The following is a 22369-nucleotide window of genomic DNA, read 5'->3' as shown; positions in this document are numbered from 1 at the left end:
ATATATATATATATTTCAAGAACAATGAAAATTAAACATTAGTGATTACGTAATCATTTAAAAAGTCTCACAACCATACATATATACATATATATATATATATATATATATATATATATATATATATATATATATATAATTTTACTTTATTATAAAGTTCATATTATGTTTTTTTATTTCTCTATCTTAAAAGTATTTATGCAAAAAATCCTCATGCCCAACATCTTTTTAAGGATTTCCTTTTCTTTTTGTTCAAATAATTAGGATTTCCTTTTCTCTTTGTTCAAATAATTTTTCGTCAAACTACGGTGAACATGTAAATTAAAAAAAAACAAGAAAAAGAAAAATACTCACCAATAAGCCATAGGGTTATCAGGTAGTTTAAATATGGTGAACGAAATATTTTTTTTATCACAAAAAAAAAAAAAAAAGTTGCAGATACCAACAAGTAGCCAATAAACAATATCATAGATTTGATAAATTCTCATGTCTAAACAAATACCTCAGAACATTGATTTCAACTATATATGGTACATCATTTGGCAGTTAAGCATCATTGACATATGGATGAAGTTCTACTTTCAATCGCTATCTGTATATATTTTTTGTTCATACCAACAAGTTTAGGTTTCCAGGTTTAATTTATGTATAACATTCCAGATAAATTTCCACTAGTTCAACTTTTCCATGAATATCAGGTCCAATGCAGCACAACTTGGGAGAAAGGAAAGGCCACATAACATTTGCCACTCTTTGACAATATATCACATATCTTGATAATATTATAAAAAATATTGTCTTCATTTTGTTTTAGTGAAACTATTCCTATGTTGTGACTAGCTTCTGATCATATTAGCAAATCTAGTGATGTCACTGAATAGGAAGAGAGTGTAACATTCATGTACATGTCAGCATTCTCTAGTGAACTTGTTTGTGGCACCACCTGTGTTTAAGATAAAGGTAACAAATGATAAATGACATGAATTAGTTTACATGGCCTAATAACTATGTAATGAATATAGCAAGTACTAATAAGCCAAATAGTACCTTATTGTTATTCAACTAAAGTAGGGAAAATTTAATCATAGTTGTAAAAGAATGATATATACTAACTCGGAGATATTCAAAATAACCAATTCCATCATCGCTCCAATAGTTCCAAATATCATCGAAATGTCCAGGTCTCTCTTCCCATGGTCCTATTGTATCTTTCCGCTGATATCTGTTTTGCAGATGAACACCTTCAACATACGTACCACCTAATGCAGTAATATTGACAAATAGTGTTAGGTCTTAATAGATTTTATTTCACACAAAGTTTAGAAAAAAGAAATATTATTCCGTTCTAAGAGTTGAGAAGAAACCAATATTTGTTGACAAATAGTAATGATATGTGTCTTTGAACTAGTTGGTTCAAGATATGAATCCTAATGATATCACTTTGAATATGAAATAAACCATATAGGGAGGGAATAACTTCACCTTGTATCAGTGTTATCTATATCGGATAATGGAAAATATCAGCAAGCCAAAAATCCGTTATAAAAAATCCGTTATAAAGTTATAACGGAAATCATATTGGGTTATAGCGGAAAGTATAATTTTTGAAAAAATAATTATAGAGAAAGAAGAGAAGTAGAAAAACAATTGAAAAAAAAAAAGAGTTGACAGTGGCGGCAGGCGGCAGTGGCTGATTGTGGCGGGAGCGGCAACTGGTGGTGGCAATTGTGGTTTCCCAACCTACCGTCGGAGGTGAAGCGAGTTTCCCGTGGCGGCCGCTTTTCGCACGGCGGTGGCGAAACGGTAATGACGAAAAAAGAGAACTGAAGAAAGAGATAAACAATAATATTTTTTCGCCATTACCGTTTCGCCACAGCCATCGCCAGTCGCCATGCGAAAAGCGGCTGCCACGAGCCGCCACGGAAAACCCGCTTCGCCTCCATCATCTTGTGGCAGTAGGTTGGGAAACCGCAACGATTTCCGCCATGGCCGAAATTTGTTAACATTGCCTTGTATAGATCTTTCACCATGATACAAATTTTTTTATATTACTTATAATTATCCATAAGTTGATTTATCAATATACTCAATTGAGTTACTTAGGTAAGAATTCAGCTTTAGGTACCCAACAATATGAAGTTGTATAGCAAACCTTAATCATACAATTTGGACATACCAGGAAATCTGAGAAATTTAGGTTTCAAATCTGCCACCATTTGAAAAAAGGTCCTTTCTGAAGCCATGGCCCTGTTTCGAGAGAAAAAGGATTTAAAGGAAAAACAATAGAATACAGTAACAACAAAATGGTCAGGTACCAAGCTTAGTTACTCATACATTACTAGACGAAATACCAGAATTTAGGGTGAACTTTTATAGAATAATAAGCACTAAAATGATGACATAAACATTAAATCTATGGACTTAAAGTAATGAATAGCTTCATTTACTGATTTATAAGTTGTGATTGTTTATTCTACTAACCATAATAGTGTCCAATGGCATAGCTGACACCTGGTCTAACAAGAAAGTCCCTTCACTGGTTGTGGTTATTTGAAGACATGAACAGTGATTAGTATGTTTTGCTTCCACTATTGTCTCCACCTTTTTCCATTTTTTATCTCCAAAAACATGCCTGTCAAGGACCATGTATTAGTTATTTTAATCAATACGAAATGTGGATTTATGGCTTATTGAGCATAGGCTATAGAATCTCTACAATGTCTTCTAAACAGAAAGGAATTTCCCTGGTATTTGATGCCACTGTCTTAACATCAACACCCGTGAATGAAAGTTGAAAATCAAACTTTGTTTCTGATTTAACATGGTAGACCACCTTGTACCTCTTTCCTTGCTCCAAATTCTGAACATGAAAAGGTTACTCCATGTAAACACAAAGTGTGATTTATATGAGCCTTTTCATTGTCATTATTATATATGTTAAAGATTTAAACTTACATAACACAAATACAAGAAAAAAATGGAGTTAAAAGTTATAATGTGTGTGTGTGAATGGCAAGTACATATGATTTTTCTTACCATGCCCCAATAGCCAGGATTAGAGAGAGATACCAACGCCACCATATGGGCAAGGTTTGAGACCCCCACAATACACCTTCATTTGTAATGCAGCTTTATTACGCTCAAAGCAAGAGGTATGGTTTATTGATACAGAAATGGGTGACTCATTTCCAATAACTGACCAAGGATAAATATTTAAGGTGTTGTCTGGTCCTCCAGCTTCAAAGCCTAAAGAAAAATCATAGAAAAATACGTAAAAAGATACTGAACTCTAATTGAGTCTGTGGACTGGAAAGACAAGATGAAGAAAAGTTTATAGATTTGGAAATAACCTCTATTGCTCACAAGTTCTGCCCACAGTCCCCCAGAACCAGCATGATTTATGTCCTGAAAATTAAATTCAAAGAAACTGAGGAATTTATAAAAATTGAAATGAGATTAGTTTTTTTTTTGTTTTACTTTTTTTTTTCTATTTGGATGATAAATGAGATTTGTCTGTTGCAATCCACAAACAATTTTAAAGTCAGGTTTTCATGATGAGGGCCAAAAATTTGTCATGCATGTCTGCAATGAAGTTAAACGAGTAGCCTTTATCATACAATATCTTGATATCATACAGTTTATTGTACATTATCTAAAAACCTGTTTAGCATCACAGGTCGTGCCATAAACTAAGTCTTTCAGATAAAAATTCTGTCAAATTTTAAGAGGGCCATTGCCAGATCTTGGTAGGAAGGGAAATATCATGTGTTTATGCTTGGAAAATAGCTTAAACTACACTAAGAAGAAAGAAACAGCACCATCAATTTTATTAGGAGTAAGAATAATTGGCTTGTGAGGAGAAGGAAGGTTGCATATGCCTGCAGGGCATCGTCACTGTTCGGCCCACAGTTGATTTGTCCCTCCCTTTCTTCTTCAATACACGAGTTATAGGCCAATCAAATATTGACTTAAAAGTTTATCCTAATTGAATTAACACATCAAGACAAATTAAATGCGGGAAGACATGTAACTATTAATATTCTCTTTATTTTATTCCTCTTGGTTATATAATTATATAACATCCAATTCAAGGTTGAACGTTCTACAATAATCCCTTTAACAAATTTTCAAAAGTATACACTTCAATTCCATCTAATGCTCTCCAGGACTCACTTAAGGAAGAAGAACTTTTGAGAAGTAGAATTCGTGATTTTTTTTCAACTTTTTCAAAGAAAAGTAAACAACAAGCTTACCTAGCTGTACAAATTATAACCACTTCTTTTATTCTTTCTTGGTATACATTATAACTTTGGTTATCTATCACCGCTTGGTCCCCCCAAAAAAAACCACGAAAAGTAAAACAAAATCCAAATTAAGGTTCTTACTTACCAGTAGAGCCTTGGAGAATCTTCCAAAAGTGCTTGGTCACCCACACCAATCCAATAAAATCCAAACACCCCCCAAACAGAAAATGCCAGAGTGTTTATGGGCTCTAGCTTCTTCTCAGTGCCAAAAACAAAAAGAATAGAGTGAAATGAGAGCTGAACTATCTTCCAAAGCATATGACTTGAAAGGAAAACACACATAACAACTAAGGACAAATATTCTTCTAAAGACAGAGTGATGGAGGGAGAACATTCCAATAACAGACACTTTGCAATAGCTATCCACAACTCTTCTCCTTACAACATTTAGCTCATCACTACGAGGTATCAAGTCTCAATATCTGAAACAAAAACAGCCTCGACTAAAACCAAGCACTTCCCCTTCCACGCATTCATCAAAATTTCTCAACAATAATTGAAAAGAAAGTAAGCTGCAACGCCAGTCAGCTCCTCCAATAGACAATAACAATCCATGACCAATCTTAGAAAGCAATAATTTTCCAATTACAAACAATTTATAACCGTAAGAAATACGTTATTAGTGCAATTATACCCTCAGAAAAATTCTCCCTAACTTCGATTTCATTCATCATTGAAAGGAATCATCATCGCAGAACACCAAATCAACATCATCACATGTCTAATTTCTAACATCAGTTAGCTACTAGCCATAGCTCCCTCCCTATCCCAACCTCTCTCTCACACAAACACACGAACAATGTCAATTAAAAAGATCAGAATTCAACAGAAAAATATACATAATTTAAAAAAAAAAAAAAACTAAATTAAAAGAATCAATTGTCAACGCAGGAATTGAAGAAAAAACTAGTCGCAGTGAAGTGAAGAGTGTATTTACCTATAGGCAGTGTGAGCAAAGGAATCGCCAACTCCGACATGGAACTCAAAAAAGAGAAAAGTCATACGAAGAATGCACTCGAAAGCCTAGCCGCAGAGCCAGAGTCTGCACTCATGAAGCATGGAGAGGAGGACGCCAATGCATCTACTCTCCTCACAGTTCTCCAAGAAAGGAATCACCCAATCTCCTTGTCTTTCACCTTCCTCATTCACTTCACAGACTACAACATTACTCTCTTCCTTAGCCTCATCACCAGCCAACAATGTTCTGGTTTTCCTACATCCTAAGAGTACAAGATTCAACATATTCCTTCGCGCTTCATACATGGGATTCGGTTCAATCAATCCCCCTTTACGATATGCTTCCCTAAGGAAAACAGTTAGTGTCTTCCCTTTAGTTGATATGTAAAATATACCAGGGTGTCTTAGCAGCAATTCCCGCACATTAACTTCAATGCCTAAGTCTCTACGAAAATGAGCCAGTTGATCAACCTCAACCATTTTCTCCACAGTCAAGCTCAATAGCTCGTGAAGAATAGCCACAGCCCTCTTCTCATACCGTTCAATCCCTCCACAAGTCCTCACCCTAACAACCTCCTTCCGCTCATAAGGTTTAGTGTATGAAAGCCTCTGCCAATTCTTCAATCTCTCTCTAAACCCTCTCTCAATCTTAAACCCAGTTGGGAAACCAATGGGAAATGCAAACTTTATCTCAAACTCACTCAACCACTTCTCTGTGTACTCTCTCTCCCTCCATTTCTCGACCTCAGCCAATCCCAATTCTGCATCCCAATCAACCAATTCCACAACCTCCAAACCAACCAATTTAAAATCCCCACTGAACTTCCCAAGAATGGAATCTCTGAAATCCTCAGGGAGACCCAGTTCCCTCCTGATCATCCTCAAAGCGTGCAAACGAAGAGAGCCACTCACAGACATCATCAGCAACTTCTTCACCCTCTTCACAGCCTCCATCTCCTGCTGCCTCACCACCACCCCTTCAAGCAAGATCAACTCTATCATCTTTTTTGTGACCCTGCAGCACGTGTTCTTCCTGAATGGATGGACGAACACGTGGAACACGTGAGGGTATTTGTGGAGGAAGGAGCCCACAGGGACATTGAGTCCAAGGATGTTTCTCCAGCGGGACATGAGTGTGAGGGACACGAAGGGAGCGCGCTTGCGGGTGGACATGAGTTGGTGGATTTCGAGGACATGGTAGAGTCTTTTGAGGTGAGTCATAAGTTTGTCGAAGTGGGGGTCTCGTACTCTGTCCTCCAAACGGGTTTGGGCGGAAACGGTAGGTTTCTTCCATCGGCGTTGGGTGAAGAGGGTAAAGGGTGAGAGGAACCTGTGTCTAGGACTATGCAAGAAATTCATTGCATTGAACTCAGGTTTCGGTTCTGATAGAACCAATTACAGTATCTTTTTTGCAGTGTTCAAAGGAAAAATCACTTCTATTCCTAGAGGGAAAAGTTAACAATATCATTAATAATAAAAATGAAGTTTTTAATACTAATTGAAAATTACTTCAATAATTTATTGTATATCATCATGATGGAAGAAGAAAGCAGGAAAACAATGGTGGGCCTCCTCCCGGTTCCCTCACTCTCTGCGAACTCAATCGTGACCTGAGTAACTCTCCCTTTCTCTCTCACTTCCTATTGCTTCGCTTCTCTAACTGAAAATTTTCTCTGCAGTCACAGTGGAAGCCCTGTCCGACGATCAAGCCAACCAAACACGTGCGATGGCAACAACATTGTCACGGTGGTGCCTCTGCATTGGACGGCAACAGTGGTGGCGAAGTCACGGTGGTTTCCGATCTGTTTATGGGAAGTTAAGAGGAACCCGTTTTGGAAGAGGCAATGAATGCAGCGACGACACTGTGTTACGCTGGGATGAAGAAGATGAGGGAGTCGAAAAACCCTGACTTTTTGTTATGAGAAGAAGTTGGGCTAGTCGTGTTTTGCATTTTTACTGACCTCACATTTTTCTTTTTCTCTTTGGGTATTTTGATTTATGCATCATAATCATAATGGCTATTATATGGCAACTCCTTATTTCTTCTTTTGTTTTTTTCATTGTTGTTACTGTTTGTACATATGTGTTTTACTAACTTATAGATATAGAAAACATAAGAAATGTTATTAATCGGTTGGATGAAAAAAAATTAATTTTGAGAAAGCAAAAAGGGAACTATGCATAGTTAAAACAATATTATCTTTCATGATGATTTTCCTAATTAGTTAGAACAGATCTTCAATATTTTAAACATATTTGCTGAGTTCTAATTATCTGCCTTTTAAGATTTTATATACATATAAGAAACAAACTTTCTTTATTCTAATTTGGTAAACAAAATGCACAAGTACAAATTAATTAATTTTCAGGAGATGTGTTAAAAGGAATGTTTCAAATAATGCACAAGTGTGTAACCAGCTCTTCGTACATTAATTAATTCCTTATTCGTGATAATAATACTTTATATATATATATATATATATATATATATATATATATATATATATATATATATATAAATTTTATATATATATATATATCAATACAAGACATTTTTATATTTTAGACTATTCATTATCTTGCAGTTATCTTATGGGTGTAAAATAGATACCTGCTACACGCGGGTACAAGTATTTTTATACCCGCATGTTAACAAAGCAGGTACGGATATCATAGTATTTGTACCCGTGGATACTCGTACCCACTAAACTTTAATTCACAAAAATACTCTCATATTATATGTGTGTGTGTTGGGAATCTAAGTGTGAGTCTAAGTCCCACATTGAGTCAAAATGAGAAAAGTTGAGCACCATATAAGGATCAAGGCTCATAAATATATTGTCTTAAGGTTTTGGATTAAGAGTGGTGTCAATCCCTTATGTGTTAGGTTCATACTGTGTTAAATCTCCCTAGTGATTCTCTCTCGAAAGACCCAAAACAGTAGTATCGTTAGACGAGGCCCTGTATCGAAAGTCTTTCTGATAGTGGGTCAGGTAAGCGAGTCCCATTAAGAAGAACGACGGTACAGACAAAGGGGTACTCGATAGTTAGCTCGAGAGGGAAGTACCAATGTGAAGGGACTCACACTTGAGGGATAGATTGTTGGGAATCCAAGTGTGAGTCTAAGTCCCACATTGAGTAAAAACGAGAAAGTTAAACACCATATAACTTCCTGTGAAGGCATTGATGTGCCTCTAAGACTGGTTATAGACCAACATGGAAGGTAATGAAATTAACACTTTTACTTAGATAGTTTAATTAAGTACATCGCAATAGATTACTTCCTGATACTGTGGAGGCATTGATGTGTCTCCAAGACTGATTATGGACTAACATCGAAGGTAATGAAATTAACACTTTTACTTAGATAGTTTAATTAAGTGATTGTTAGAAATTTTTGATTGATGAACTTCTTATGTTTTCAGACTCTTCTAGATTAAAATTTGACAACTTGAAACTTCATATATGTTGCAAAATGTGGACATTGATGAAGTTAGTAATTTCTTTAATATTTCATTCAAAAATAAATTACAATATAAATTGTTAGTGATTTTTTATTTGTTTGTTTTTCAGGAATCAATAGGAGAAAGTGAGCTTGTTGATAGAATCACTAATTAAAGAATTTCTATTGTGTTGAATGTCATTTTATATTTACTTTCATCGTTATTTGGACTTGTATGAACTTGAGTTTATTTGAACTTTATTTCAAATTTATGACAGTGATGTATTTTATTTTATTTGAATTTATGGTTAAATATTTATTTTTTAAAATATTTTTGTAAATACTCACGGATACCCATGAATATCCGCAGATATGAAAAAAATAGGCAGGTACTCGCATAACGGATACTTACATATATGAATACGAGTACGGAAAATATTTATCCAACAAATAAGATACGTGAGAGCTACTATCCGTAACCTATCCCCCTCGTTAACATCCCTAAGTTAGCCATGTTAACATCCCTAAGTTAGCCATTTAAAATTTTCAACAAGAGAATGTTTCTATATTATCAATAAATTAAACCATTGTATATTGGAATTAAAGTTATAACTATGACACATAGTTATACTTAATAGTACTTATGCAATAAAGTTATTAGTTTGATATGTTACTTTGATGAGAAGGTGACAATAAATATATAATAATAAGAGATTTGTTACTGATAGTTGTATATTTTGTTAAAGTGTTATAAGTATTATAATTTTCTTAAACTATTTAAAGGATTTAAAGTTTTTCCTTCCTGGCATAATAGATAAGCATGACAATTTATTTTCCCTTTTATAGGTTTTTTTCTTGCTTATAAATATGGTCTATTTGTTAGACAATAATGTATCATCATAGAATATTTGTTAAGAATGGCGTTTTGTTCTTCAAAAGCTTCATTACATGTCTTGTTCTATTTCTTATTCGCCATTTATTTTCTTAGTTTTGAGCATTGCTGTGTTGATGCAAACTCAACCCTAATTAAGGGCTTTTTGCCCCGGTTATTTTCCTCATTTTGCCTCAGGTCTGGAACTGTTGGGACGAGACCTAAAGGCACCCCTTTTGGCCTCGGTCGTTATCCGAAGTCATAAAGTTCCTTTTATGCCTCGGTTCTAAATGAACCAGAGCCATAGTGTTCCGTAACGCGTCGCCGATGAAACGCAGCAGCCACCACCATCTTCCTCGCCATGAGCGAACCAGATCTGCATATGTCCGCTGTCAGCCACCGCGCCACCTGCAACGAACCATAACCACGGCTGACCTCCATGGAAGCCACCGCGTCACGCTTAGCAGCACCACCGTGATCGCGAGGCATCGCAACAGCAGTCTGCGTTCTGCAACAGCAACAACACTGTCTGGACCTGCAACCACCAAGGCAACACCTGCAACGTTCACCATCAACACAGATCCACTGCCTGCACGCGAGCCAGATTCGAACGATCCTCAAAGCTGCGCAGATCTGCAACTGCGACCAACACCTCCATTGCAGCAGTGAGAGCAAGATGCATTCTCCGCAACGCTCCAACACTGATCTGCACCATTAACGCTCACGCATAGCTTCATTGCGCCGCGACACACAACCTGCAACAACAGCGTCAACGAGCCATGGAACAACCATGCCAGAGGGAGAAGAGAAAGGGTACTGTTGCAGATAGGGGGCACGGGGAAGAAGAAGAGAAAATGGACTCGCGAATTTGGTGCCCTAATTAAACCATATGGCCTCGGTTATTAATTGAACCGAGGCATATAGCCTTATTTGGCACCGATTCAGACCCACCCGAGGCCAAAGAGGTAACATCTAGTGGATTTTTGGCTTTGGGTCTGTGTAACCGAAGCATATGAGCCTCCTTTGGCACCGATTTTTGGCGAACCGAAGCATATATCTCTCTTTTGCTTCGGGTTAGGCTGAACCGAGACATAAAAGTTGTCTAAAATTGCAAAAATGCCACCGCACCATTATATGCTTCGGTTCCTGGACAACCGAGGCATATAAGGCGAGGTAAAAATCAATTTCTGCACTAGTGTTGGGATGTTGAGCATCCACCATCCAGCTTGAGGGGAGGATATTGAAACTCTAAAACCCTTTAGGGTTTCTCGTTTTACCTTTCTATAGCTGATTACTGATTTAATCAGTAATCTAGGGTTTCCTTTGTAAAAAACCCCCTTTTCCCCTTTTCTATAAAAACTCGCTTGGATTTTTCCCTTCAATGTAACAATAAACAAAAACAGTAATAGAAAGCTTTGCTTACCTTCTCTTGCTCCTCTCACGAGCATTGGATCTGCCCCTCGCTGCAGATCCACTTTCTCTTTCGTCACCCACCATCTTCTCTTCCATTCCTTCCCCTCTCGCACTCTCAACCATGGCCACTATCTTCTCTCACGGATAATAAAAGGAGTGGTTGTGGTACTTCAATAGAAAGTATGTTGATAGAACTTTAATTTTATCTTTGGAATAACTGTTTTGGGTTCTGTTTGAAGGGGTATTTTAGTAATCACAAAATCTATGTAGTCATGGTGTTATAGAATCACCAAAATGAGATAATAATTTTCTATTTCTAGAACAGATTAGGAAAAAAATTGAAATTATCCAAACCAATATTCCAAAATTAATGCTAAATAATAAATAAAACAACTGGTTCTTGTTGAGAGTTGAACATAAGATCTTTCATTTACCAAGTGCTTTAACAAATTAAATTATATAGTTATTTGTTTATTTTTCTATCTTTAACTCATTTTAACACTACAAGAATGCGCGGTTTTAGCGTCGAAATTATGGCGTCGGATCAGTGTAGGACGCAAAATACGACGGCCAGACCCACGCAAAATCGACGGTAACCAAAAAGTTATTTAGAAACAAAAATTATCTCTTCGTAGAAATGAAAAAAATATTAATTTTAGATTCTCGTCGGTTTGGCCGACGCAAATCAACCAATAAGTTGCGTCGGATGGCCCACGCATAACAAATTAAATTGTTTGCGTCGGCTGGCCCACGCATATACTACTGAGATAAAAAAAAATAAACTTTAAGTTAAAGTATAGGGGGAAAACATCAGATTTCACTTTTCCCCCTTCCGCTTTCCCCTTCCCTCGAGTCAGCCTCGACATTTCCCTTTTTCTCTCTGGCGTGCGTTTTCTTCCATGAGTGACGAAACTCCATCGAGGCAAGTGGGCGACAAGAACAATACTCCAATGAGGCTAGCTTCTTCAAAGACGCCACCTACTGCGAGGAGGCGAGGTTCTGTTACGATGCGAGCTGCTCTCACAAGACGAATGTTGTGACGAGCGTGGAGGTTTGGGCGAGAAAGGGTGCGTCGACGAGCTTCGTCGCAGATTTAGGGATTTTCGTAAGCACGGTTTACGGATTTTTGTTCGAACCCAACAGATTTTTGAAGCATCCAGGTTAGTTATTGTATTCTTGTTGATTGAACTTCACTACATTGTTGATTGAATCCCTATTGATTGAGTAATTTTTTGGTTATGAGATCCAAATTAGGTTTTTAGAATAAGCTTTTTAGGTGGACTTGTCTTCTGTGGATTTTAGACTTGTAGATTTTTGTGCGACTGTAATTTGATCTAATTAAAGTCACAATTTACTTAATTTTGTGTTTGCAATTTCGCTTCTAAATGATTCAAATGATACCCTGAATTATTGTTTGAAATGTGTCTGGATGCAGGTTTTGGTATTGTTGGATGCAGATTTTGCGATGTGCCTGGAAATAAACATTTGCGTGGGCTAAGCCCACGCCAACAATTATAAGGGAAATTGTTTGCGTCGGCTAAACCCACGCAAAGCCCTCTATTTTAGATATTTTATTTAAATCATTCGTGGGCTTGACCTACGCATAGGGAATCATTCGTGGGCTTAGCCCACGCAAAATTTTGAAAAATTTTCAGGTGTTCGTGGGCTTGACCCACGCATACGAACTTATTATTTTATTTTTTTATATGTTTTCGTCGGTTGAGCCGACGATAAACAAGCAGCAAATGTTCGTCCCCATTTGGCCGACGCAAACGAGTTTTGCATCCAGGAGATGGGCGTGGTCCATGTTACCGTCGCTGGACCGACGAGATCATGCTCTTTTCGTCGGTTTTACACTAGTAAAGTCCGATTTTGGCCGACGAAAAAAACCTACATTCTTGTAGTGTAATTTATTCTACTAAAGTAAATTTCCTATAAAAAAAACTTGAGTAGATAACTAATAAACCAAAAAGGCAATGTATCTTTTTTTCCTAATGTTTGAAAGGAATATATGGGTGATTTTTCTTCATTTCCTATACTTACCATTAAAAACAAGTATTTTTTAATTCTATTCTTTTTTTTTTAGTGTCTTTGGAACCTCTATGTTTAGAGGGTTGTATATATTGTCCAACTTTTATATGACTGTTACTTCATTTTGGTTCATTTGTTAAGTATTCTACTAAATGCCAATGAGACTTGGGATAAAATCTTGTTTTTTCTTTTTTTAATCAACAATATTATATTTATATATATTTATGCGAGACACTTGAGTTGAGATACCTCAACCTTAATGATCTTTAAAAATTAATAAAATGGCTAAAAAGAATGGTTGAGAGTGAGAATAATTTCTTTGACTTAGGGCTCATGTTCTTTATTTTTATGAGGTTTTATATTTCTCTTGAAATTTCATTGTCTTTTTAGAATATAGCAACGAGAAACACTTAAATTATTTTTTGAATTAATTATTATTTTATTAGTTTAGTGTCACAATTTTATTTTTTAGATTCTAATGTATGAGCATTTTAGTTTGTGAATATGTTTCTGTCGGTAGTAGGTTTTAAAAGGTATTTTTTATTTAACATAAATTTTACAAGGAGTAGATGACCAGTAAAATAAATAAAAATAAATTTTTATTTTACGTGTATATTCATACTTAAGATTTTTAGAATATAACTAGTACAATATCAACAGTTGTTTGTCCTACTTAATTAATGTTACATCAAATTTAACATTTTTATTTAAACATAAGATGACATATAAAATATTACAGGTGCAATATTTGAAATTTAATTTTTCCAGAGTTATTTATAAATTTTGACATTTTGTAGGTTTTTGTTACAGAATAAAATTTTCACTAACCTATAACAAAGGTGTTTAAATTTGTCTGGATATTTCTGAAAGAATTACAACTAAAATATTATTTTTATAGGAATTATGTTTATTACGAGTAAAAATATCATTTGAAAAAGCTTTTATATATATATATATATATATCCAAAGGTTTTGTATATCTTTGGAATAAATATTATTTATTCATTTATAAAATAAAAGTAACTATTTCAAGTCTTGAAAAACAAAGAAAAAGTATTTTAAAGTATCAAAACAAAAATCAACAAATTTTATTAAGATAAAAACAAAAATGAATTTTTTTAAGAAGAAAAATATATTTTTTTATCGAGACTAAAATTATAAAAACTATTTTACAGATATAAAAAACATATCTGAACAAGAAATGGTATCCTTGTGTCATTAATAGGTTGGATGAAAAAAAAAAACTTTTTGAGAAAAAAAAAAGGAACTACACATACTTTAAAACAATATTATCTTTCATGATGATTTTCCTAATTATTTAGAACAGATCTTTAAAAGTTGTAAACATATTTGCTGAGTTCTAATTATCTGCCTTTTAAGATTTTATATACAAATAAGAAACGACAAACTTTCTTTATCCTAACTTGGTAAACAAACTGCACAAGTACAAATAAATAAATAAATAAATTAATTAATTAATAAAAAATAATGATATAATTAATTAAAGAATATTAATTATAGATTTTTTTTACAAACTTAATAATTAAAAAAATGAGGGATTAATTTATATTATTTATTAAAACTTAGTCAAAATAATAAAAGTTGTAGATATTAATACATAATTTAGTGGGTTTTAGTTATGATTTTATAATTTTCAGAAGATGTGTTAAAAGGAATGTTTCAAATAATGCACAAATCTGTAACCAGCTCTTCATACATTAATTAATTCCTTATTCTTGATAATAATACTTTATATTTTTTTATATATCAATATAAGACATTTTTATATTTTATACTATTCATTCTGTTGTCCATTCAAAATTGCCAACAACAGAATGTTTCTATATTATCAATAAATTAAACCTTTGTATATTGGGATTAAAGTTTACTTTGTAGTACTTATGCAATAAAGTTATTAGTTTGATATGTTACTTTGATGAGAAGGTGACAATAAATATATAATAATAAGAGATTTGTTACTGATAGTTGTATATTTTGTTAAAGTGTTATAAGTATTATAATTTTCTTAAACTATTTAAAGGATTTAAAGTTTTTCCTTCCTGGCATAATAGATAAGCATGATAATTTATTTTTCCTTTTATAGGTTTTTTTCTTGCTTATAAATATGGTCTATTTGTTAGACAATAATGTATCATCATATAATATTTGTTAAGAATGGCGTCTTGTTCTTCAAAAGCTTCATTACATGTCATGTTCTATTTCTTATTCGCCATTTATTTTCTTAGTTTTGAGCATTGCTGTGTTGATGCAAACTCAACCCTAATTGTTCATAATGCTACTACTGTTTCGTCAAAAACAATTCCAATTCCTGACACTTTCCTTGGAGTATTCGTTGAGGTACTTTTATATATATATAAAGATGGTCATGATTACACTTTCCTTGCATCTCTATGTTTTATTTTGTGAATTATGTCAACTACCTCTGTTTGATTTTTAGTTATATAATTACTTATGTAATCGCATACGAATTAAATTTTCTGTATAAGTTAATTATTATGTTTATTAACTTATATATAAACATATACAATTTTTAGTTTAAAACTGAATTTTTAACTATCAAGAAACTTTTAAATAAAAGATTAGTTATAACAAATCTAATACATACAAGAAAAAACCAATTGCATTTGAATTTCCTAAAAGTAACCAATTTCATTGAAATTATTTTTGCAGGAGATTAATCATGCTTGTGCCGGAGGACTGTGGGCAGAACTTGTTCGCAATAAAGGTTATTTCCTTAATTCTAAGTTTTCTTAATCTTGTTTTTTCATTCCATATCGAAGTAAATTAGATTTCAGTATATTTTAACCGATTTTTGAATTTTTCTGCTAATAATATTAGGATTTGAAGTTAGAGGCCCGAACAATACCTTGAATGTTTGGTCAATTATAGGAAATGAATCATTCATTTCTGTATCAATTAATGATAGCTCATGTTTTGAGCGTAATAAAGCTGCATTACAAATGGAGGTGCATTGTAATGATAAGAACCCTTGTCCAAGTGGTGGCGTTGGTATTTCTAACCCTGGTTACTGGGGCATGGTAAGCAAAATTATAATATATATTTCATATTCACACATGCACGTATTTTTCTTAAAAAATAAAAAATGATATATTAACAAACTCACATAACATTGTGCTTTTATTTCCATAAGAAATTGAGAAAATGTTAATAGTTTATTGTATGAATGAATTTTTGTCGTTCTAAAACTGCTCCTTTCGTGATCAGAATATCGAGCAAGGAAAAAGGTATAAGGTGGTGTATCATATTAAATCAGAAGGAGAGGAAGGAGACTTTAATTTTCAACTTTCATTCACAGGTGTTGGTGTTATAGAGGTCTCATCAAATATAACGTAAGTTGATATTTTCACATAATTAAAAGACATTGTTGAAATTATTGTCGGAGATCACACTTAAAATCAGTGGTACAAAAGATAATTCCAATCTTATTTTACAAAACTTATCGTATCATTCGTGATTGAATCGTTGAAAATAAAAGTGAAGTTAAAAATATTTGTTGTGATGGTTCAGGCAAGTTCCTGAAGATGGAAAATGGAGAAAGGTGGAGACAGAGGTGGAAGCAAAGGCTACGAATCACTATTCAAGTCTTCAAATAACGACAAGCAAGGGAGGGAGTTACCTGTTTGACCAAATCTCAGTCATGCCATTGGACACTTACATGGTTAGTAATTATTAATCTATTTTGTTTTATTCTTCTTTTTCTTCACATGAATTAAATATCTTCTCTTCAAACAGGGTCATGGCTTCCGAAAGGATCTTTTTCAAATGGTGGCAGATTTGAAACCAAAGTTTATGAGATTTCCTGGTATGTTCAGATTCTATGTGATTTAGATATATATCGAGGTAGCAATATATAAGATTCACTTAATAATTATAAAATGTAATTAACTCTGTTTATCCTTGTCCATTGCATTAATTAGGTGGCACCTACGTTGAAGGATATCATCTGCAAAACAAATATCAGTGGAAAGATACAATTGGAGCATGGGAAGAGAGACCAGGTCACAACAATGATATTTGGAACTATTGGAGTGACGATGGAATTGGTTATTTGGAATATCTCCAAGTGAGTATTTATTATTCTTGGAAAATAACATTTTGATAATTAAATTTTGAAAATTTTCTTCTACAACTTAATATCTTTTAAATAGTTTTGAAATATAAAAAAAAATAAAATAATGAAAAATTATTTAGAAAATGTTATTTGAGATTATAAGAGAATTGTCAAAATTTAGTTAAAAAATCAATTTTGATTGTTTTTTTAAAACTATGATTAAAATTTTCCTACTTTATTTAAATAAATATAATGATTTAATATTTGTTTTGCAGCTAGCAGAGGACCTTGGTGCATTGCCCATATGGGTGTTCAACGCTGGTATATTATATAGATGTTCTTCTTGCCATAGCTCAGATTCATTCCCAACAACATAAATTTTTTGATTTTATCTTTGTTTTCTAACTAATTGTGTTTCTGATTTAGGTTTCAGCCGTAATGAACAAATTAATCCATCAGATTTGGGACCTTACGTGCAAGTATAATTTTCTTCTGATACTCATTTCTTTTTGGTATTCTTGAAACTGTATATACAATTGAGTGCTCATGTTTTGAAATCTTTGTATTAAAAGGATGCCCTTGATGGCATTGAGTTCGCAAAAGGGTCTCCTGAATCAAAGTGGGGTTCTGTTAGAGCTGGATTGGGACATCCTAAACCATTTGATTTGAGATATGTTGCCATTGGAAATGAAGATTGTGAATTTTCCAATTATCAAGGTATCATTCTATGACCACATATATGTCACGATTCTAAATTTATTGATTTAACTACTAAAATTTTTTATACTTTTTTTTTTTCTTTTTTGCAGCAAATTACCTTAAGATACATGATGCTATAAGATCTGCCTACCCAGATATTAAACTCATCTCAAATTGTGATGCTTCTGTCACACCATTAAAGCATCCAGCTGATTTGTTTGATTTTCATGTAAATATTAATTCTTGAACTTTCATTTGTTGCTTCAAATATTTGTGTTTTTTCATTTGTCAACTTATACTTCTCAATGTTTTGTTTTTGTTAGACTTACACAACCTCCAAAGACTTATTTTCCATGTCTACTCAGTTCGATCGCACCGCACGATCTGGTCCAAAGGTTTGATCAATTTTTAGTTTTAATGAACTCTATATTCATTGTTGATTTATGCATAGTTTGATATACGTGAATATATATAATGAATATAGGCTTTTGTGAGTGAGTTTGCTGTATGGAGAAAAGACGCTGGAAATGGAAGTCTCCTGGCTGCTGTGGCTGAAGCTGCATTTCTTATTGGCCTTGAAAAGAACAGGTTTAGTTCTTTTTTTTTCTTTTAATGTTTTTTTTTTTTTTTTACATTAACCATATTCTAACATGTTTTTTTTATGTTTCTGATGCAGTGATATTGTCGACATGGTTGCTTATGCACCACTTTTCTCAAATATAAACGATAGGAAGTAATTTTCTACCATTTACCACATTTTTTATCTACCCAGAAGATTTTATTGGCTGGAATGTATAAGATGAGGTTGATGAAATTATTGTGTGTGATTTTTCAGATGGATTCCCGATGCAATTGTGTTCGACTCTTATCAGATGTATGGAACACCCAGCTATTGGGTGCAAAAGCTTTTTGTTGAGTCTAGTGGAGCAACATTTCTCCCCTCAACACTCAACACTACTTCATCTAATCAACTTATTGCATCTGCAATTAGTTGGAAAGATTCTACAGAGAATAAAAATTACATAAGAATAAAGGTAAGATTCTGAAACAATATAAAAACATGTCTTTAATTAGATTAGCTTTGATAAAGAAATGTATGTTTGAGTTGTTGAATTTGATCTGCACAGGTAGTAAACTTCGGAAGAGGCACAGAGACGATTGACATAAGCATAGATGGGTTCCCAGTGGGACAACAATTTGGTTGTACAAAGACAGTGCTTACATCAGACAACGTAATGGATGAGAATTCCTTCGCACAACCTACCAAGGTACCTTTGCTTTTTTCTCAAAACTCTGTTGAATACAAAAGCTAACATCAATTACTGACATTTGTTAATGATTTTTTTTTTAATGTGATTTATAATTTATGTTGTTTTCATTTTAAACGCAGGTGGTGCCACAAACGAGTTCGGCGGTGAATGTTGAAAGCAAGATACAAGCAATTCTCTCACCCTTTTCGGTCACATCATTCGATTTCTTAATTTTATGAAGATAATTACGACATAGATTAAGTCCGTTCCAGCGGAGAGAGATTTTATGCCCTTTTTATATTATCAATAAATTGTAATATATGGCCTATTCCTTTCGTTTCAAATATTTACGATGCCTCATTTTATTTCAATCCTCTTCCCTCCTTTTCTTTATCTATTGTCTCGGGCTTTTAAATAAGAAAAATATCAGTTATTAAAGTACAATTGCATATTAGCATTGGATTAAGTTATATTGTCGATCCGTAAGTTATATTCAAATTAATGGTATTTCTGAGTAGTTTCTGTTTCTTACATCGGTTTAGAACTGCCAAAAAGTTAAGTGTCATAATTACTTACATTATATTATACTTTCTTTTATCTCTTTTTTCACATAGATGTATCTTCTGTAACTAAAATAGTAATCATAAAGATATTCTAGAGATAACATCCATCCAATGATAAATTTGTAATATCATATACGTTTCATCAGTCTCGTGCCCTTTCACTCTCTGGAAAGTGAGGCTTCCGATCAGGAAGGAATAACGACGACGATGAACGCCGCTGGAGAAAACGTTCAGAGGAAAGGTCCGGTAGCACTTTTGCAAGGGCTCGTGAACATATCTAGGACGCCTTTTTTACCCTAACGATGTATGATGTGCTTGATTCGTCTCACTCTTTCTTTCCAAATTGTTATACATGGGTTGATAAGTGTAGTGTATTTTGATCGTTAATTGTTGCAAATAATAATAATATACATAAACATGCCCACTAATGAAAATAACTTACTAATTTTAAAAGATTTTTAATTTTTTTTATAGACACGATCAACACAATATTTCAAAGTTAATAATAATAAGAATAAATTACTCTTTTGGTCTTTGTATTTGTCAAGTAGTGTTAGATTGATTTTCCAGTTTCTTTTTTCTGTCTCAGTTTAGTCGCTGTCTATTTAAAAATAATTCAATTGGTAGTTTTTTTGAATTTTTTTATTTTTAATTTTTTTTATTTTCTTTTTTAAATTATTTACACGTGTCATTCCAAAATTGTGTCTAGTGTTAAAATGATTCAACCTAGTCTTTATATTGTTTTTAGTTTCAATTTAATCTCAATTTATGTAAAAAATGGAACAATATTGACTCTACTTAAATTGAGATTAAGATGATATTCTTACTAAAATTAATATTTTTATTCAATATTTCTATAAATATTTTTTAAATTAACTTTAAATTCTATATGAAACTTTAAATTTTGATTTTGTTTTGAATTTGAAATTTAGTTCCTAAACTTATGTGTGACAAGTTATTTGATTTTTAATTTTCACTAAGTTTGTATAATATGGTACACTTGATGCTTTTATATATGATGACAAAATAGTTAATTATTGAAATTAGGTTTAGGATTTAACTTTGTTTAATAATAAAACTAAAAACAAAAAGTTTGTTTAAAAATATTTCTGCAAATATTTAATTAGAATGTCAATTTTAGTAAGAATATTATCATAAGATTTATACAAAAAGTAGATTGAATATCAATTTAAGGAAGGATAATATTGTTTCATTTCTACAAAAATTGAGACTAAATTGAAAATAAAAAGTATAGACAGCAAATTGAATCATTTTGACATATGACACAATTGGGGGGTGACAACGGGACGAGGCGGAGACGAATTTCACAATTCCATACTCATCCCCATAAAAAATTCATTACAATCCCACCTGGTAACGGGTATATATTTGTACCCATACCCATACCTGCCTTCTTACTATTTCAATATTAATTAATTATTTTTTATTAAATAATGTAACATTACGGTAAAGAAAATATAATATTATCAAATTTTTAATATCAAGTGGAGGTTTGTTTTGTTGATATCAAATACTCATAAAGAAATTATAATGGTATACATTTCAAATTAGAATACCAAATAAAATTTCATAAAAACCAAACGATTTATTAAATTTGCAAACATTAAACCTAGTTGATAAAATTTTAAAATATTTTTAAAATAATATAAAAGGGAAAAAAATATTAAAATTTAAATATATTTTAAATATTTGTTTACTTCAATTTTTTTAAATTCTAATGAATTTATTTTTTATACACTATTAAAAGTTATAATACACCACTTAATCAAAATCATGCAAAGAATAAAGATTAAACTAATAATAATAAATTTTCAACATATATCTTGTATCTTTTGAACTTTAATATATGTTGGATGGAGATAAAAAAATATTCATAGCAATTATATTAAATTTTTATATTATAGTAATAAAATTTATTTATACAATTATAATGACAAAATTATAGTTTGATAATGACTTACAAAATAAAAAATAGTTATATAAAATATATTAAAATAGTATTATACATGATAAAAATAAACAACAAATAAAAGTAATAAAAAAGTTTCAAATATTTGTCTTAGAAATAATTTGAGAGATTATTGAATGAAATCGCATAAAAGAAAACAAATATATAATTATAGATATGATAAGATAAAAAATACTTTAGAGATCTAAAAGAACTTTTCAAATATCAACATAGTCAATAGTTGAGAAATAACGAAAATTATTTTAGCAAAATAATTTTTTTCTCAAATAAAACAAAAATTAATAATAATAGAGTAAAGAAGATAAATTTTTTATATTACCTAGTAAATGAAAAATTTATGTTACTAAACATTTGAATTGAGAGTGTTTAACATTTTTATGTGAAAGAAAAATATACAATAAATAAAAATATTAAAAAAGAATAGAAATATTCAAATGTGAGACAAAAAATATTTAATTAACATACATCAATTGAACATAATTGGATAAATGTTATAATAAGATGAAAAATATATTGGAGATGCGAAATAATCTTATAAAAAATAAACAATTAGAAGAATTAAAAAATAAAAAGTGCGTAGTAATATATATATATATATATATATATATATAATGTTATTAAATTGACTATAAATATTTTAATAATTTAAACGCGGACGTGTATTATGGTGGGTATAGGGATGGGGATGGGACAGATATGTATGTACATCTTCATACTCATCCCCATACCCAATTGAAAAGTCAGGGATTTCTCGTA

The 22369-nt window shown here is 32.3% G+C and overlaps 2 protein-coding genes across 8 annotated transcripts; one reads left to right on the top strand and one right to left on the bottom strand.

The window, feature by feature from the left end:
- Positions 1-449: 449 nt before the first annotated feature.
- LOC114194999 (protein ROOT PRIMORDIUM DEFECTIVE 1-like) lies at positions 450-7248 on the bottom strand. 7 transcript variants are annotated; one of them, XM_028085408.2, is made up of 9 exons: positions 5242-7247; positions 4390-4499; positions 3351-3405; positions 3201-3246; positions 3037-3112; positions 2482-2860; positions 2177-2247; positions 1114-1259; positions 450-943 (listed from the first exon to the last, which is right to left on the bottom strand). In XM_028085408.2, the coding sequence occupies exon 1, from the start codon at positions 6618-6620 to the stop codon at positions 5328-5330; it is 1293 nt and encodes a 430-aa protein (XP_027941209.1). In that variant the 5' UTR covers positions 6621-7247; the 3' UTR covers positions 450-943; positions 1114-1259; positions 2177-2247; positions 2482-2860; positions 3037-3112; positions 3201-3246; positions 3351-3405; positions 4390-4499; positions 5242-5327. The 7 variants fall into 7 exon arrangements, with proteins under 7 accessions (XP_027941209.1, XP_027941226.1, XP_027941218.1 ...); XM_028085425.2 differs by having other exon boundaries at positions 2482-2632; XM_028085417.2 differs by lacking the exon at positions 4390-4499 and having other exon boundaries at positions 5242-7248.
- A 7945-nt stretch (positions 7249-15193) lies between these two features.
- LOC114190470 (alpha-L-arabinofuranosidase 1-like) lies at positions 15194-19462 on the top strand. The gene is made up of 17 exons (XM_028079371.2): positions 15194-15376; positions 15710-15764; positions 15878-16077; positions 16265-16389; positions 16568-16718; positions 16793-16862; positions 16978-17123; positions 17387-17432; positions 17538-17590; positions 17684-17828; positions 17921-18039; positions 18134-18205; positions 18295-18398; positions 18487-18543; positions 18646-18844; positions 18938-19078; positions 19201-19462. Exons 1-17 carry the CDS (start codon positions 15194-15196, stop codon positions 19297-19299), a joined length of 1965 nt encoding a protein of 654 aa, XP_027935172.1. The 3' UTR covers positions 19300-19462.
- The last annotated feature ends 2907 nt before the right edge of the window (positions 19463-22369 follow it).

Source organism: Vigna unguiculata, chromosome 1, assembly GCF_037176805.1.
Source record: "Vigna unguiculata cultivar grain cowpea cultivar isolate G323 ecotype 2 chromosome 1, ASM3717680v1, whole genome shotgun sequence".
Classification (NCBI taxonomy): domain Eukaryota; kingdom Viridiplantae; phylum Streptophyta; class Magnoliopsida; order Fabales; family Fabaceae; genus Vigna; species Vigna unguiculata.
The sequence above is the reverse complement of the archived record's forward strand: the minus strand, read 5'-3'. Positions and strand labels throughout refer to the sequence as shown.